An 18,324-nucleotide genomic window follows, 5' to 3' on the forward strand; every position below is an offset into this window, starting at 1 on the left:
AATGGAAATGCTCCCCTGTGTGAATTCAGCCCACAACGTCCTGATGTTTTGCAAATGTTGCTCCACCTAACTTCTGTGGTTGTCAAAATTCCCTCCACCTCCCTTCCGATATGGCAGAAATCAGGAGGCGCCCAGTGCAGAGAGAGCCTGAGACCAGCAGGAAGGTGTGGGCCCCACGAGTGTCTTCAGCGGGGAGGCACCGATTTGGATTATTTCTATTAGCAAATACTCAAAGTGAGTCACAGATTAAGTGAGTCACAGATTAACACATGCATTTCTAAAGATCAAACCAAAAGTAAAGAGCTTCTCACAGTCTGTTCTGTCCACATAATCTCTATCAACTGATCTGAGCTCAAGTGTTCTGGGAATTTACTACACATGAAAGAGTCTCCAACCCAGAGAACCCTGTGGACAGCAGCCCAGTACGCACCACTTGCAGGATGCTGGAGACGCTCTCCCAGTCGGCCTCCGCGATGTTCGCGCCTCCGTCCACCATGCCCTGGTAGCCCTAGGGGAGAAAGGGAGAATCTTTTAAAACTGAGATAAACTTCACTAAATGGGAAGTGATCCTTAAACTATATAAAATGGGAAAAATAACAGTGAATGTTAGATCCTGAGCGTCCGCTAGTCAGAGGACAGGGCAGTTCCAGCGCTGGAGGAAAGCAGGGAACTGTGGGAAGGCCCTCACACCGAGTCCCTAGTAATGGGAACTTCTGCCCCAGCGCTGGGTGAAAGCAGGGAATTGTGGGAAGGCCCTCACACCGAGTCCCTAGTAATGGGAACTTCTGCCCCAGCGCTGGGTGAAAGCAGGGAACTGTGGGAAGGCCCTCACACCGAGGCCCTAGTAATGGGAACTTCTGCCCCAGCGCTGGGTGAAAGCAGGGAATTGTGGGAAGGCCCTCACACCGAGTCCCTAGTAATGGGAACTTCTGCCCCAGCGCTGGGTGAAAGCAGGGAATTGTGGGAAGGCCCTCACACCGAGTCCCTAGTAATGGGAACTTCTGCCCCAGCGCTGGGTGAAAGCAGGGAATTGTGGGGAAGCCCTCACACCGAGTCCCTAGTAATGGGAACTTCTGCCCCAGCGCTGGTTAAAAGCAGGGAATTGTGGGGAAGTCCTCACACCGAGTCCCTAGTAATGGGAACTTCTGCCCCAGTGCTGGGTGAAAGCAGGGAATTGTGGGGAAGTCCCTCACACCGAGTCCCTAGTAATGGGAACTTCTGCCCCAGCGCTGGAGGAAAGCAGGGAACTGTGGGAAAGTCCTCACACCGAGTCCCTAGTAATGGGAACTTCTGCCTAGACTCAGCCTGCGAGTGCAACGAGGAATCAAGCCATTCTCCTATGGCCCAGTGTTTCCCGAGAGGTTGAAAGGGGTCACGTTCACCCAACGTGTTTATCATACTTCAGCACAAACTCACAGGCATACAGTGTTGTCGACCACAGGACATACAAGGGAGCATTTTGTCAGGGGCTCCATCTGCCAAGGCAACCTGGGCCACTTGAGATATATATTAAATATTATTAAACAGCACAGCCGAATAATAATTGTCTGCCTTACCCTCCATTAATGACACTGCACTGCATTAGGGAATCAGATATCAACATGTGAGGACATATTGATAGAAGAAGCCCAAGAACAATTACCTTTCAATGCTAAATGCATCCCCATCTTTTTCTCCACAGAATCTACAAGATTAGGAAATGCAGCAATGCCTATTGGTACCTTCATCTATGTAACTCGCCTTCCACAGGATTTAACCTTAAGAAGGAATAACTATTAGGGATTTAGAAAAGTTCACAATAGATTATTGTTGGATTCATAAGCCCTCCTTAGTGAGGGTCAGGAGGACAGAAAAAAGGAAGAAAGGTTTTTAAAAAGGAAATGATTCATAGATTACGGAGTTCTGTATATAAATTAATCAATGGTGCAGGCACCTTGATAGCTGGCCAATTTGTATACTTATATTTATAAATGTAAATTTCCATCAGAAACATTATATATACATATATGTTTATTTTATTTTGAGACAGAGTCTTGCTCTGTCGCCCAGGCTGCAGTGCAGTGGTGCAATCTTGGCTCACTGCAACCTACATCTCCCGGGTTCAAGTGATTCTCCTACCTCAGCCTCTGGAGTAGCTGGGATTATAGGCACACACTACCACATCTGGCTTTTTTTTTTTTTTTTTTTTCCCCAGTAGAGACAGGGTTTCACCATGTTGGCCAGGCTGGTTTCCAACTCCTGACCTCAAGTGATCTGCCTGGCTGGGCCTCCTGAAGTGCTGGGATTACAGGTGTGAGCCACCACGCCTGGCCACGTGTGTGTTTATAATTTAGTGTCATACATGTAATAAACAAGAAAGGAGAAAACAGTCTGGAATGGAACAGAACCCAAAGCAGAGCTGGTTCATTTCAGCGATGGCAACCCCGTCTGCACCTCCTGAGATCCCCCCAGGCACCCAGCCACTGGCTCACAGGCTGGTATAGGCACTGCTCATCACCAGGCCCCTACCTCCATGGCAAAGCAGTGAAACATCTTCTAAACATAGCCCAGTCTCACTCGAGGGATTATTATTATTATTGTCTCCCCTTGCTCTGAAAACAGATTTCCCTTGCAGTGCAGATGAGCTCAGTGTAGCTGTCCCCCTGGAGGGTGAGGGTGAGCAAGTGTGAGGTCGGATGCAGGCCTCCCCTCTGCACAGGGCACCCTGGGAGGCACCGTTTCTGTTCTGTCCTGCTGCGGGTGCTGTAGTCCACACAAAGACGCACCAGGCACAGACGGCCGCATGCAAAGCCGTGAGTGACTCCTGGAGGCCATATTCCTTAGAATATTTGAAGTACAATAGGTAGGAGGGTGGGTGGGTGGATACATAAATAAAGAGATGGCCAGGCGCGGTGGCTCAAGCCTGTAATCCCAGCACTTTGGGAGGCCGAGACGGGCAGATCACGAGGTCAGGAGTTCGAGACCATCCTGGCTAACACGGTGAAACCCCGTCTCTACTAAAAAATACAAAAAACTAGCCGGGCGAGGTGGTGGGCGCCTGTAGTCCCGGCTACTCGGGAGGCTGAGGCAGGAGAATGGCGTAAAAACCCGGGAGGCAGAGCTTGCAGTGAGCTGAGATCCGGCCACTGCACTCCAGCCTGGGCGACACAGCGAGACTCCGTCTCAAAAAAAAAAAAAAAAATAAATAAATAAAGAGATAACCTAGCCTTGGGGTTGCATTTTTAGTGATCTCTACCACCCCAAACTCCCAGGTTTCTGCTAAGAATTATGCTTCATGCTGCGCGTACAACAGAGCACCCCGTTCTTCAGGTCTGGGAGCAACGCTGAACAAACTGCATCTATGGTGATCTTGACTTTCCAGATTCACTTCCATGAAGCTTGTGGGGCAAGGAAACAAGGAAGCAGGCATGTGACCTGGGCCGAAGAGTCAGAGCCTACACCACCATGCTGAAACGGACCCTTCTTAGAGGGACGACATCCCATCCTCCAAGCCCACATCTCAGGAGGAGAGAAAAGATGGCCCATGATGAGGCCTGAACCACAGCAGAAACCAGGACCTCCCTGGGTGGCCCGGGATGTAGAGTGGCCATAACCCTGGGGCTCTGGCAAAACTGAAAACGGACAGCTCTAAATTCCCACACCCAGAGCTGCTGCAGTCATTTCTGTGCATGCAGTTTCCTGGTAAATAAAGAGACTGAGGGGAAGGCGCCAGTCCCGGCCGCTGCCCTGCTAAAAGGATGCCACCAAGGCTGCTGCAGCATCCTGAGGCCATCTCAGGCCCAGGAGTCAACCGTGCACCCCTCACGGCATCAGCTTTCAGAGTATTCCTGGAGCACGTGCTATCCCAGACGCTGCTTCCAAGTCGACCGCCACCCGGCACTTTACTACTTAATATGCCATAGTGGGAACCAAACAATTGCCTTTCCCTGCATGAGTTCACAGAATTTAAATACGGATTTAATCAAACATGGTAACGAATCCCCTAGCCTCTAGAGTAATAAAACTGCTCTGCAAACCACAACATTTTGAAAAGTAAAACGTTCTCTAAAAATAATTTCATTATTTTGTGTTGCATAGATGCATATGGCAAAGAAAACAATTAAAAAATTAAAAGGGAGGACTTTGAGTGCCGCCCCCAAAGCTGCCTGTCTAGTGCATGCGTCAGCTAAGTTGCTAGGAAATGACTCATTCTTTAATTTGCAAAGTCACGATGCCCATGGAACATGTGAAAAGTAACCACCAACCACAGTTCTCAGCTGTCTTTCACCAGCAAGGAAGATATTACTAAATTAGGAAGACTCATTTTGCCCAAACGTACTACAACGTAGAAATTCAGATGAGTTTTCTCTTTTGAAGTCTTCTTAGAAGGCTGAATATTTATCTTACTACAACCAAAGCCCACATGTTTCCTAAAACACCCTTTTGGAATTTGCCTTCCAAGCCAGTTTTATGACTCACATAGGAAAAACAGAGCATAAAACCTTTAACCTTATCTCAGTTTTCTGGCAAAGTAACACTCTCTGTCTTGTGGACTCTGACTCACAAGATGAACCTTAACGCTCCTTGTTGGCTGCATCGGATCCATCGGCCGATAGAATTTTTATACTGAGTCATTTGATCACATCTAAGAACGTGCCGCAGGCTCTGAAGTCATTGTAACTTATTCGAAATTGTTTTGAGCCGTGCCAAAATAACCACAGTCTTCTAACCAGGCAGGAGATTGTTCCATATGTAGAGGTGGTTTTGGCCAGAATTTTTAGGCATTCACTGAATCCATCATAAATGGAGTAAACTAGTTCACCTATGGATGGCTTTCTCGGACATCTCAGATGTATTGTTTTTTTTTTAAGTTACAGACAAAGGGAAATTATACTGCTGTGTGGCAGCAGTAGAATTTTTCTTTCAGAATGCTTGTTGGATGGGCCCATGTGTCTTCTCAACCAGATAATGCTTTTTTCCAATCTGATTTCCTGAATTCTTCACTCAACTAACTCCAAATGGTGAACATTCCCACTACCAGAAGAAAATAAGCTACTGGAGATAACAGACTTTAAAAGTGTCTTCCAGATAATGTTATCACCAGCTTCCTGCAGACATAGTGACTGCATTTAGAGATTTATGGGCTTTGCTGCTTCTGAGTAAATATTAATTTTTTTGTGGGGGGGACGGGGGGATGGAGTCTCGCTCTGTCACCCAGGCTGGAGTGCAGTGGCGTGACCTCGGCTCACTGCAAGCTCCGCCTCCTGGGTTCACGCCATTCTCCTGCCTCAGCCTCCCGAGTAGCTGGGACTACAGGCGCCCGCCACCATGCCTGGCTTTTTGTGTGTGTGTATTTTTAGTAGAGACAGGTTTTCACTGTGTTAGCCAGGATGGTCTCGATCTGACCTCGTGATCCGCCCGCCTCGGCCTCCCAAAGTGCTGGAATTACAGGTGTGAGCCACCGCGCCGGGCCTACTATTTTTTTTTGTTTCCTACAGAATCAAGCTTTCCCTAGTTTAATCCTTTTCCCTCCCCCACAGAACCTAAAGCTACAATATTCCTTAATAAATTAAAATGTTTCACCTCTAGAATTCAGGGCACGCATGCAGAGAGGTCAGTTCCGAACGGCTACCTAGGCTTAGACGCAGGAAACACCAGCGTTCAAAACTAGGTGTGCATGAAAGACAGGCGGCAGGAAGTTCACTATGTCAATGGTTTTCAAAGGCCAGGAATCGTGGTTTTATCCTGTCTCTAGGAAATTCAGAGGCAGAGCCTGAGATTAAACAGCCCCGCGCCAGTACACACCCCAAGCCCTGCTCACCTCCCCACCAAGACTCTGAAGGAACGCTCTTGTCCAGAGACCCTACCAATCACCCCAGCAAAGCACACTCACTGATTTCATTACTTGATAGAAAATTTCTATAGAGCAGCCTCAGGATTTCTTCTTGGGAGACTCAGTCAACTGTAAAATTCTGAAATAGGTTAGAACACGACACACCATCGTATGGTCCTGCACTTGCTTCCGTGGAAGACCAATAAGGCAACAGCATGATGTATTTAGCCCTCTGGCATCACTTTAAGATTTCTTTAAGCCAAAGCTAAGAGTGCACAATTCCAGGTAAGTTGTACAACCAACAGCCCCAGCAGGAGCGAAGCCAGTCACCCTTCCTCCCCAGTAGAGAGAGAGTTCTAAGCACTGGCCCAGCAGTGGCCTTATAGCAAAGACCCCCCCTCCCCCAGGCTCATTCAGCTGAGCACAGTGGTGGGAGGTGGTGGTGAAGGGAGATGACGCTCTTCTGCAGTCTGAAATGTTGACTGGAACCAGACTGTCTGAAGCCACGGGCAATGGCGTACGTGGTGGTGGGATGAAGGCAGATCATACATGAAGAATTCAGCATGGGACCTGGCTGGCGTATAAACATGTAATAAAAGACAATGCTTGTTCCTGTGGTTACCATCAGCCTGGATGCATAGATTTTGTTGGACAATGTTCCAGCGATAGGCAGGGAGTGCAGAGCAGACCCAGGTCGTCTGAACTGGCCTTCTGGGAGTCAGCTAGCTCGGTGAGCACACACGCGTGTTAGTGGAAGGCATGGGCTCTGGTCAAGACCCTGCAGAGTCAGGTCACGAACAGCTACACGTAAGAAACTGCACAGTGCTGTGCTCAAGCATCACTTATTTTTAGACAGAAATGGAGTGGCTGAATAGTTTTCACTTCAAGGAAGTTAACAGGCAGAAATAGTTATGTCTAAAACATCAAAGAGATGTGACTGAATGGGATGTGGACAAACTTGGTCTTTCAACACTGTTGGGGGAAGGTAGGGGCCACACTCAGGGATGGCAGGGGTGAGACAAATTAAAAACAAAAAAAAATCAGACATAGCCCCAAAAGTCAGGGCCAGTGCTATCACCTGGTCTTTGTCTTGCCAACTGCTTTCCATGGCCACCCCCATCCACACATCCCACGAGCTCAGGAATCCTCTGGATTAGGAGAGGCCCCTCCACCCTCTTCCTCAGACAGGGGGGCAGCAGCACTTCTGGGGAAAAGGTGTTTATTTGGGGTCCCAAGTGTGAGATTTCTCACTTTAAAAAATTGTAAAAGCAGGAGGTTCATTTTATTCAAAAAGAAATATTTCCTATGGCAAACGAAGGGTTTCTATCAGGAAGGGAAAGGTTTTTCCCCCATATGTTTTAAATTTTATTGACACATATTATTTTACATATTTGTGGGGTGCATGTGAGTCTTTGTTGAACGCACAGAACCTGTAATGACCAGATTAGGGTACTGGGGTGTCCGTCACCCTGGGTATTTTTAAATTCTACGCATTCAGAACATTTCCAGTCCTCTCCCCCAGTTACTCTGAAATATATTAATACGCTGTTGCTAACACAGCCAGGCTACTCTGCTATTACCCTGGAACCTACTCCTTCTATCTAAGCATATGTTTGCACCTGTCCACCTCTCTGTACCCCCTCCTGTCCACACCCCCTTCCCAGCCTCTGCTCTCTATCATCCTACTCTCTACCTCCATGAGACCGACTAAGGAGGGGAAGCATGATGCCAATCAATTCATTGATAAGTTAATGGTTTGTGTATTGGTATAGTAAGTCAAGCTGTAATGCTCAGGGCTGAAACAAGGGTAGCTAAGATCACATGCTGATATTTCAAGCTCAGAAGGGTTGGCCTGTCTGGGTGCAGGGACAGAGCTGCTGACCAGGGGGTGTGGGGAGATGGAGACCCTCGGGCACCTGAGCTGAGCTTGGGAGAGGGGGCGGGTGGCACAGGCTCTGTGGCAGCACATCTGGGAAGACCAGAGGCTGGATGCTGATGCTGTTCCAACACCCGTTATCCCTTCAACATAAAAAGGCATCACTTATCTGACACCTTTTGAATGTGTTGTTTTTAATCATGGAAAGAACTAGCTGATAAAATGATCAGAATTATTCCTAGCCTTTCTTTAGGGTGTGGACGATGACAAAGGCTCTGATAATATTTACAAACAGCTGTCCAGAGCGGAACCAAACTTTAAAACAAACAAACAAAAAATTAAGATAAAAGACTTTTTTCTTTTTTGACACAGTCTCGTTCTGTCACCCACGCTGGAATGCAGTGGTGCAAATCTAGGCTCACTGCAACCTCCACCTCCTGAGTTCAAGCTTCAGCCTTCCAAGGATTACACCACACCCAGCTACCTGTTGTGTTTTCAGTAGAGACGGAGTTCCGTCATGTTGGCCAGACTGGTCTTTAACTCCTGACCTCAAATGATCCGTCCGCCTCAGCCTCCCAAAGTGCTGGGACTACAAGTATGAGCCACGGTGCTCGGCAAGAATCTTAAGTGAGTCACATTTGAAGAACTATAATAAGATGAACAATTTTTTAACTCTGCAGGAAAATCTTCGACAACAGGATATTAAATCCATGAATGAAACCAAATGCAAGGAGTCGACTCTTTTCTGCAACCACAGCGGCAGCCCTGGGTTAACCAACTGACTTGCCCCGGCCTGGTTTTGACCCACCGGAGCCAGGGTAGTTTATCCTGGGCATGGCCTTTGGGTCAAAGCATCTGATATACTTGGTATATGAGATCAACATCTTGGAGATGATGATCTCCAAGAAACTAAAGCCATTTGTAGGCTTCTAAGGAAAAACCTTAGCTTCAGAGAAAAAAGAAAGAACTAACAATTGGTTCACCAGGTAGAAAAGAATGGGTTAACTGGCAAACCTCCCCGAGTCTCCCTGGAAGGGAGCCCAAGGCTTGGCATGCCTCACACGTAGGCTTGGCCCAGGTTTACAGGAGCGCAAGCAGCGGCCAGACAGCAGGGCTCAGTCGATCAAGGCCAGGCTTTCAGCAGAAATGCCACTGTTTCCAGATTAATACTTTCTTCACACATGCACTACTAAAGGAAAAAACAAGCCCCTTTAATTAATAGTAACCTGTTTAATTGTTTTGGTCTGTTGGTAACCTAGAGAGCTGTAGGTTAGAAACTAGAGTATAGGTGAAAAATTCTGTTGGATACATTACTGAGTCATGCTCAAAAAAAATAAAACATAACATCTTCTCAATTCGAGCCCAAATAGGTCTAGAACAATGGTACCCAAAAAGAGTGATTTTTTCCCCCCAGAGGACATTCACTGATGTTGGAGATGTAAGGACATCTTTGACTGCCGTGGTTATGGGGTGGGTGGACGCAGAGGTGCTGCTCAGCCTCTTGTGGTTCAAAGGACCCCCCCCCACCAAGAATTGCCCAGCCCCAGATGCCATAGCCTGAGACTCAGAGAGAAGCCCAGCCTGTGGGTATGACCTGGAGAGTGGGCCGGGGACGGGGCTGGGCCTCTTCAATGCAGAGCCACCTATGAACAGATGTATGCAGGTGCAGACCCCGTTTCCCCACCTGGTCACACACCCACGGAGTCAAAGGCGTGCACATCTCATCCCTGACAAGGAGTCAAACAGCGCCTCTGCCCCGTTAGTCTCAAGACTTCTCCAAGTCCTTTCTACCAGGCAGACAGGAGGGCACACATGATTTCTACTGCACAGATGAGCACACAGAAACGAAACGTTGATTTATGGGTCCACAGTCACCAGAGTACTTCCTGCAGGCCCACGACTGCTCACCCAAAACCCAGGACTGACAGGCACACCAGGACACAGAAGGCTTGGGATTTTAAAAAGCAGGCTTTTTTACGGCTGAAAAAATATTCCATTGCGTATATACACCACATTTTATCCATGCACCCACTGATGGTTACTTAGCTTGATTCCACATCTTGATATACAACAGAATATTATTCAGCCAATAAAAGAGAATGAAATCCTGTCATTTAGTGCAACATGGATGGAACAGGCAGAAATTAGGTGAAATAAGCCAGTCACAGAAAGACAAATACTGCACGCTCTTACTCATCCGTTAAAGCTTAAATAAAAAATTGATCTCATGAAGACAGAGTTAGAACTGATCTCGCAGAGACACAGAACAGAATGATGGTTACCAGAGGCTGAGAAAAGTAGTGGGGAGCAGGGGGGCGTAAAGACAGTTTGAGATAGAAGGGATAAAATCCAGGTGTGAGTGACACTATAGGGGAACTACAGTTAATGATGTATAATAATGTTTAATAATACATAATAGGCCGTGCGCAGTGGCTCACGCCTGTAATCCCAGCACTTTGGGAGGCTGAGGCGGGTCGATCACGAGGTCAGGAGATCCAGACCATCCTGGCTAATAGTGAAACCCTGTCTCTAGTAAAAATACAAAAAATTAGCCGGGCATGATGGCGGGCATCTGTAGTCCCAGCTACTCGTGAGGCTGAGGCAGGAGAATGGTGTGAACCCGGGAGGCAGAGTTTGCAGTGAGCTGAGATCGTGCCACTGAACTACAGCCTGGATAACAAAGCGAGACTCCATCTCAAAAAATAATAATAATATACAACAAAGTTATACATAACGATGTACACATAATGTGTAATACTGTATACAATATGTATAATACATATAAAATTCATATTATATATAATGTATAACGTATACATAATAATGTATAATGTTTCAAAATAACTAAAAGAGTAAAACTGGAATGTTCCTAACATAGAAACGATCTTGGTGATGGATATGCTAATTACCCTGATTTTATCATAATGCATCACATGCTTGTATGAGAATATGACATGCCTGGAAATCCCCCACAAGCCAGCAGCCCCACCGCTGGGTATATACCCCGAGAAAGGGAATCGGCACAGAGAGACCTCTGCACTCCCATGTTCACTCCTGATCACCACCGCCCAGTGTGGAATCAGCCTCAGCGCCTGTCAGTGGATGAATGGACACAGAAAACGTGGTGCGTGCCCACAACACAACACTGTTCACCCATAAAGGGGAAAACCCCATCATTTGTGGCAATGGGGATGAAAGTGCTTTACCGTTAAGTGAAATAAGCCAGGCATATGGGCATGGTGGTTCATGCTTGTAATCCCGGCACTTTGGGAGGCACAGGCGGGCAGGATCACCTGAGGTCAGGAGTTTGGGACCAGCCTGGCCAACGCGGTGAAACCCCGCCTCTACTAAAAATACAAAAAACTAGCCAGGCATGGGGGCGGGTGCCTGGAATCCCAGCTACTCAGGAGGCTGAGGCAGGAGGATCGCCTGAAGCCAGGAGGAAGAGGTTGCAGTGAGCTGAGACGGTGCCACTGCACTGCAGCCTGGGCAACAGAGCAAAACTGTATCAAAAAAAAGAAAAAGAAATAAGAAATAAGCAAGGCATAAAAAGAAAAACATTGCGTGTTCTCACTCACACATGGGAGCCAACGGAGTTGATCTCATAGAGAAGAGAACTGCAATTATCAGAGGTATGGAAAGGGAGGGGTGGGGAAAAGAAAGGATAAAAGGGAAGAAAAGACTGTAAATGTATTTACTATTACTGAACTCTATGCCCACAAATAGTAAAGATGTTAAATGATATACACATATTTTACTTCAATAAAAAAAATTTTGAAAATCACATGTACCCCATAAATAGGTACAACTATTATGTATTCATAATAATTAAAAATAAAAAATGTTTTAAAAAGCAGTGTGTGTTACTGCACCTGTACTCTGGGCCCTTGGGAGTGTGCTCAGCATCAAACCCACTCATGCAGAGAGAGGTGGGAGGCGCCACCTCGGCTGGGGGATGGGATCACCCCCATGTAACACGCTCCAGGTCAGCCGGGACTTTGCTGCCCAGTTAGGAAAACACTCGCAGATTTTAGCGTGTTTTCTATCTTAGAATTAAAGATACAGGATTTTTACATCTGTAACAGCAAAATGATGATACCCTAAATGGATTCAACACTTACTGCTACAACTGGGTAAAGAACCCACCATTCATACAAAGTCCTGGCGTTCTGAGGGTCCATGAGAATTTATGTTCCCAAGGCGCCCAGAGTTAGGCTGATGCCTGGGCTACCTCTGGAGGGAGGTGAGGAACAGGACCCGTTCACAAGGATTTCCCACCTTCTGGGGCTGGTGGGGAGGGTGTCAGAGAGGCAATTTGGGCTCAAATGAGCCGATCCCCAGGCTGCTCCTATCTCCCTCAGTAAGATAACTCCAAAAGCCTGATTGTTCTTTGTGCCAAAATTAATAAATAGTCCATTCGGCTCTGCTCCCTAGACAGCTTCGAAAGTGCCACTTACTAGAAAAGTTATCATAAAAATGAGAATTTCCCCAAAACACCATTTGCACACAAGGATTCATTTCGGCCACATCTCAGCAAAGGAATTGCAGAAATTCCTTGAATTTCTCTAAAGGAAATGAGATCTCAGAGTCAGAACCCAGCCTTCGCCACCGAGGGCAGGGGCAGGAAGAGGCACGATCCCCGCCGGACGAGGTTGTCCAGACCTCGTCCAGACAGCACCTGCGGCCATGGAGTCACGTGGATGGGCCTTAGAGCCCCAGCCCTCCCAGCTGAGACAGAGAGAACAGATGGGGTTTACCTCTGAAGAAAGCCCAGGGCCTACGAGCCGGGTGAGGTGGCCCACACCTGTAATCCCAGCACTTTGGGAGGCCATGGTGGGTGGATCACTTGGGGTCAGCTGTTCAAGACTAGCCTGGCCAACAGAATGAAACCCCGTCTCTACCAAAAATACAAAAATTAGCCAGGCATGGTGGCGGATGCCTGTAATCCCAGCTACTCAGGAGGCTGAGGCAGGAGAATCACTTGAACCTGGGAGGTGGAGGTTGCAGCGAGCTGAGATCATACCACTGCACTCCAGCCTGGTGACACAGGGCAAGACTCTGTCTCAAAAAGAATGAAACAAAAAGCAGAGAAAGCCCAGGGCCTCCAGGGTAGGCCTCCCAGTGTGTTCCATACCAACTCCTTAATTCTGGCACTTGCCACGCAGACAGGCACAGGTCTGAGGACATCTCAATCCCACCAGGAAACAGATGGGCGACTACAGCACACAGTGACCAATAAAAATCAGACACCCGACAACTGCCACAAAAACACAAACCTTACATCAAGAAAGACTAAAGTGCGCCAGTGACTGCATCCAAGATTAGGCGCTCACAGTCCCCTCGGCCTCACTCCCCGCACCCATACTCAACTAACAACATTGAAACCAAACCCAGCGTGCCCTTGGTTTAGTGCAGAGTCCCTCAGCCTTGCTTCTGTCAACGTTTGGGTCCGGACCATTTTTTGTGGGGTGTGATCCCGTCCATCCTAGATGGTGTGGCAGCATCACTGGCCTGTCCCCAGTACATTCCAGGGACAATCCTTTCAATAATGGGACAATCCAAAAACGCTCCAAACACTGGAGAGTGTCCTGAGGGGTAAATCACACACGGGAGAATGTCCTGAGGGGTAAATCACACACCGGTGAGTGTCCTGAGGGGTAAATCACACACTGGAGAGTGTCCTGAGAGGTAAATCACATACCGGAGAGTGTCCTGAGGGGTAAATCACACACCGGTGAGTGTCCTGAGGGGTAAATCACACACGAATGAGTGTCCTGAGGGGGTAAATCACTCCCCACCTCTGGCTGGAGGCCAGGGGTCGGGGGTCTAACGCTGTTCCTGGCCCTGAAAATGCTGAGTGGTGACATGGAGAAAGTGAACCAAGATGAGTCGGTTTATCTGTGAAATAACAGAGGTCACTTCCTTCCTTTCTTCTGCACCCAGAGTCCCTGTGAGTGTTCGGGCCGCCACTTCTGTGAGGGGACTTCCTTCCACTCAACACACAACAGCGTCAGGGCCGCGGGAACAGGAGCAGCTGCGAAAATCACAAGGTGTCCTGGGAAACATTCTAGGAACTACAAGTCTCATGAATTTAAAAACATTTTGCAAATTATAATAGAAAAAACTCATCTCGGGATACTCCATCCCCAAACAGTTTTTAAAACCACATTTCTGTACTAAGAGCAGCTCTCAGGACGGGTGTGGTACCGTCTCCCAAAGTCCAAGGCAGATCACACCCACCCTCTCTCCCACCCCAAAAAAAAACAAAAGGCAAAGGAAACAAATTCAGGGTATTCAGTGTATGCACATGTATACGCTGCAGCAGCAGCAGAAACCAAGCTGGCTGGTGTCAGGTGCAGGTGACGGCCTCTTCTGGAAGTCTGTGTGCAAATTTCAGTGCTGGGGACCGGGTGGAGGACTGTGCTGGGGAGGGGGGTGGAGGACTGTGCTGGGGAAGGGGGTGGAGGAGTGTACTGGAGACTGGGTGGAGGACTGTGCTGGGGACTGGGTGGAAGACTGTGCTGGGGAGGGGGTAGAGGACTGTGCTGGGGAAGGGGGTGGTGGAGGACTGTGCTGGGGAGGGGGGTGGAGGACTGTGCTGGGGAAAGGGGTGGAGGACTGTACTGGGGAAGGGGGTGGTGGAGGACTATGCTGGGGAGGGGTTGGAGGACTGTGCTGGAGACTGGGTGGAAAACTGTGCTGGGGACTGGGTGGAGGACTGCGCTGGGGAGGGGGGTGGAGGACTGCGCTGGGGGGTGGAGGGCTGCGCTGGGGAGGGGGTGGAGGACTGCGCTGGGGGGTAGAAGACTGTGCTGGGGAGGGGGGTGGAGGACTGTGCTGGGGAGAGGGGTGGAGGACTGTGCTGGGGACTGGGTGGAGGACTGTGCTGGGGAGAGGGGTGGAGGACTGTGCTGGAGACTGGGTGGAAGACTGTGCTGGGGACCGGGTGGAGGACTGTGCTGGGGACTGGGTGGAGGACTGTGCTGGGGACTGGGTGGAAGACTGTGCTGGGGACTGGGTGGAGGACTGTGCTGGGGACTGGGTGGAAGACTGTGCTGGGGACTGGGTGGAGGACTGTGATGGGGAGAGGGGTGGAGGGCTATGCTGGAGACTGGGTGGAAGACTGTGCTGGGGACTGGGTGGAGGACTGTGCTGGAGAAGGGGGTGGAGGAGTGTACTGGAGACTGGGTGGAGGACTGTGATGGGGAGAGGGGTGGAGGGCTATGCTGGAGACTGGGTGGAAGACTGTGCTGGGGACTGGGTGGAAGACTGTGCTGGGGACTGGGTGGAAGACTGTGCTGGGGACTGGGTGGAGGACTGTGATGGGGAGAGGGGTGGAGGATTGTGCTGGAGACTGGGTGGAAGACTGTGCTGGGGACCGGGTGGAGGACTGTGCTGGAGAAGGGGGTAGAGGAGTGTATTGGAGACTGGGTGGAAGACTGTGCTGGGGAGGGGGTGGAGGACTGTGCTGGGGAGAGGGGTAGAAGACTGAGTGGAAGACTGTGCTGGGGACTGGGTGGAGGACTGTTCTGGGGACCGGGTGGAGGACTGTGCTGGGGAAGGGGGTGGAGGAGTGTACTGGAGACAGGGTGGAGGACTGTGCTGGAGACCGGGTGGAGGACTGTGCTGGGGAAGGGGGTGGAGGAGTGTACTGGAGACTGGATGGAACACTGTGCTGGGGACTGGGTGGAACACTGTGCTGGAGACTGGGTGGAAGACTGTGCTGGGGACTGGGTGGAAGACTGTGCTGGGGACTGGGTGGAGGACTGTGCTGGGGACTGGGTGGAGGACTGTGCTGGAGACTGGGTGGAGGACTGTGCTGGGGACCAGGTGGAGGACTGTGCTGGAGACTGGGTGGAGGACTGTGCTGGGGACCGGGTGGAGGACTGTGCTGGAGACTGGGTGGAGGACTGTGCCGGGGAGGGGGTGGAGGACTGTGCCGGGGAGGGGGGTGGAGGACTGTGCCGGGGAGGGGGGTGGAAGACTGTGCCGTGGAGGGGGGTGGAGGACTGTGCTGGGGACCGGGTGGAGGACTGTGCTGGAGACTGAGTCTACCATGCTCATTCCACGTCCCTGAGCAAAGGACAGGTGCCACTGGGGCCAGGGCCCAGGCAGGGAAACTCACGAGGGCAATCTGACCTTAAAAAGGTCCAAATATGAAATGAAAAAAACAACAGCCTGGGAATGCTACGGTTAGACCCACCATTAAAATTGCCCAAATCGGATAAATACAAACAATAACCACATAACCAGTTTAATAAAAGCAAACCAAAAAAAAAATAAAAAAATAAAAAACTGTTTCCAGCAAATGATAAACAAATGGATACACACACAAATGAGCAAAGAACAGCAGCAGCCATTTCACCAAAGGGAAACAGGGCTTAGAAAGCAGACAGGGGAATCATGCCAGTGCCCAGAAGGCAGCCACACCCAGCTGCACACAGCGTCGTCACGGGGAGCTAGTGTGCCGCACTCCCTGCGCAGGGCTGGGACGAGGCTGGACAGGTTTCAGGAATCACTTAGGCAAGAAGCATCCCAAGCCATCATGATGACTGCCCCTTTCAGCTCAATCAGTGCCCGATATTAGGACCAAAGTGTTAAATAATAACAAAACATCAAATCGCTCTATTAACATAGATCTTGCATTGTTATGATAGCTTAAAAAACGGGGAGAAAGCTAAATAATGCGATACCAAGGGAATGGTAGAATACAGGGTCCATCACAAATGATGAGACATCAATTCAATGGGATAGTATGTTGACATTTAAAGCAACAGTCGGCCATGCGCAGTGGGTCGCACCTGTAATCCCAGCACTTTGGGAGGCCAAGGCGGGCAGATCACCTGAGGTCAGGAGTTTGAGACCAGCCTGTCCAACATGGTGAAACCCTGTCTCTACTAAAAAATACAAAAATTAGCTGGGCATGGTGGCAGGCACCTTAATCCCAGCTACTTAGGAGGCTGAGGCAGGAGAATAATTTGAACCTGGGAGGCGGAGGTTGCAGTGAGCCGAGACCAAGCCATTGAACTCAAGCCTGGGGGACAAGAATGAGATTTCTCTCAGAAAAATAAAAAATAAGTTAAAGCAACAGTCATGGAATCTACATAGCGAAAAGCCACGATATAGTCGTAAACAAAAAACAGTATACAGAACGTGTTTGCTATACTTTTCCTCATATGTGTTTATTTCCTTCCGGTCTTTTGCATACGTCATACTGAGGGAAATCAGACTAAAACACTAATAGCCATTTTGGAGGCATTAAGTGATTTACAAAAATATCTTCTTCTCATTTTTAAAGCTAGGTTTTATAAACTTAAACATTAAATATTTTTCCTAATAATTTCTGAAATCAGTACTGTGATCCAAACTATATTCGTGCCTTCCCTTCAAATACTTTTTAGTCTTAAGTTGCCAGGACTTCAAAAGTGGCAGCCAGGGAGTCCCTCCTGTTACTTAAGACATCAGCAGACACCAGGCATCGTTTCCATTTTATACAAATGATGAAAAGCTCAAAGTCGCTGTTTTTCCCCATTTCCCTAAATGCGTGTTCAAATTCAGGCTACACTGGAAATTAATAAATCACCTCTACAGCAGTCAGAGCCTCAGACAAATACAACCGATCAACCAGTACAGCCAAGCAGAGATCACTGGCTGACCTCTAATACTATCAATCAACACCAGGAAGTTGATATCAAAATGGCCTTTTGGGGCCGGGCACAATGGCTCACGTCTGTAATACCAAAACTTCGGGAGGCCAAGGCGGGTGGACAGCTTGAGGACAGGAGTCTGAGACCAGCCTGGCCAACACGGTGAGACCCCTTCTCTATTAAAAATATAAAAAAATTAGCTGGGCGTGGTGGCAGGCACCTGTAATTCCAGCTACTCATGAGGCTGAGGCAGAAAAATGCTTGCACCCAGGAGGTTGCAGTGAGCCAAGATCATGCCTCTGTCCTCCAGCCTGGACAACAGAGCAAGACTCTGTCTAAATAAATAAATGGCTTTTTGGGCTCCCTCTCATCTCCTTTCTCCCCTTGCTGCCTAACAAAAAACTTGCAGACCAGGCATCTATCCCTGGAGACCAGGGGGCATGGCCTCCTATGTAAACGGTCCCCACCAGGGGCTCCTGCGGGCTGAGGAAAGGCCCTGGCTGGCAGGACCTGGTTCCCCTGCCTGCCGCAGGGGGAGGCAGGGGTGGGTGAGCGCTGGTGCCTGCAGGGCTCCGGGCAGGTGGAAGGAAGAGTGACAGGGGGCGTGGGGTAGACACTGACCTCATAGATGAAGTACACCTTGGCCCCCACGTAGATGCCCATGCGTACCACAGCACGGACGGCAGCGTTCATACCTGCAGTGGAAACAGGAGCAATAGTCACTGAAGAGCCTGGGGCAATTCTGGCTCTGCCGCTAATTACCCATGACCATGCATACGTTTCGTAACCTCTCAATGCCTCATCTCCTAATATGAGAAATGGGTACACACACTCCTCTGGGATTAGGGGAAGGACTAAAAGAAACAGCCAACATAATGCAAGGTGCCCCTGTGCCCAGGCTGAATCTAAGAGCCCAGTGTACTTTCAGTTCAAAACATCACTCTCTGGACTTGATACGAATTTGTAGGCCACTCCATCCAACTGCAAAA

General features: G+C 49.1%; 1 protein-coding gene across 5 annotated transcripts in view; it reads right to left on the minus strand.

The window, feature by feature from the left end:
- The window catches only part of LOC105490824 (ATP-dependent 6-phosphofructokinase, platelet type), a 66,870-nt gene that overhangs the window by 37,031 nt on the left and 11,515 nt on the right, over positions 1-18,324 (minus strand). For all 5 annotated transcript variants that reach the window (XM_071070531.1, XM_071070535.1, XM_071070533.1 and 2 more), the window contains exons 2-3: positions 17,957-18,030; positions 431-508 (exon numbers count right to left, since the gene is read on the minus strand). In XM_071070531.1, the coding sequence (XP_070926632.1) occupies positions 431-508; positions 17,957-18,030 (152 nt within the window). The remainder of the gene's footprint in view (positions 1-430; positions 509-17,956; positions 18,031-18,324) is intronic.

This window comes from Macaca nemestrina, chromosome 9 (genome assembly GCF_043159975.1).
Source record: "Macaca nemestrina isolate mMacNem1 chromosome 9, mMacNem.hap1, whole genome shotgun sequence".
Lineage (NCBI taxonomy): Eukaryota > Metazoa > Chordata > Mammalia > Primates > Cercopithecidae > Macaca > Macaca nemestrina.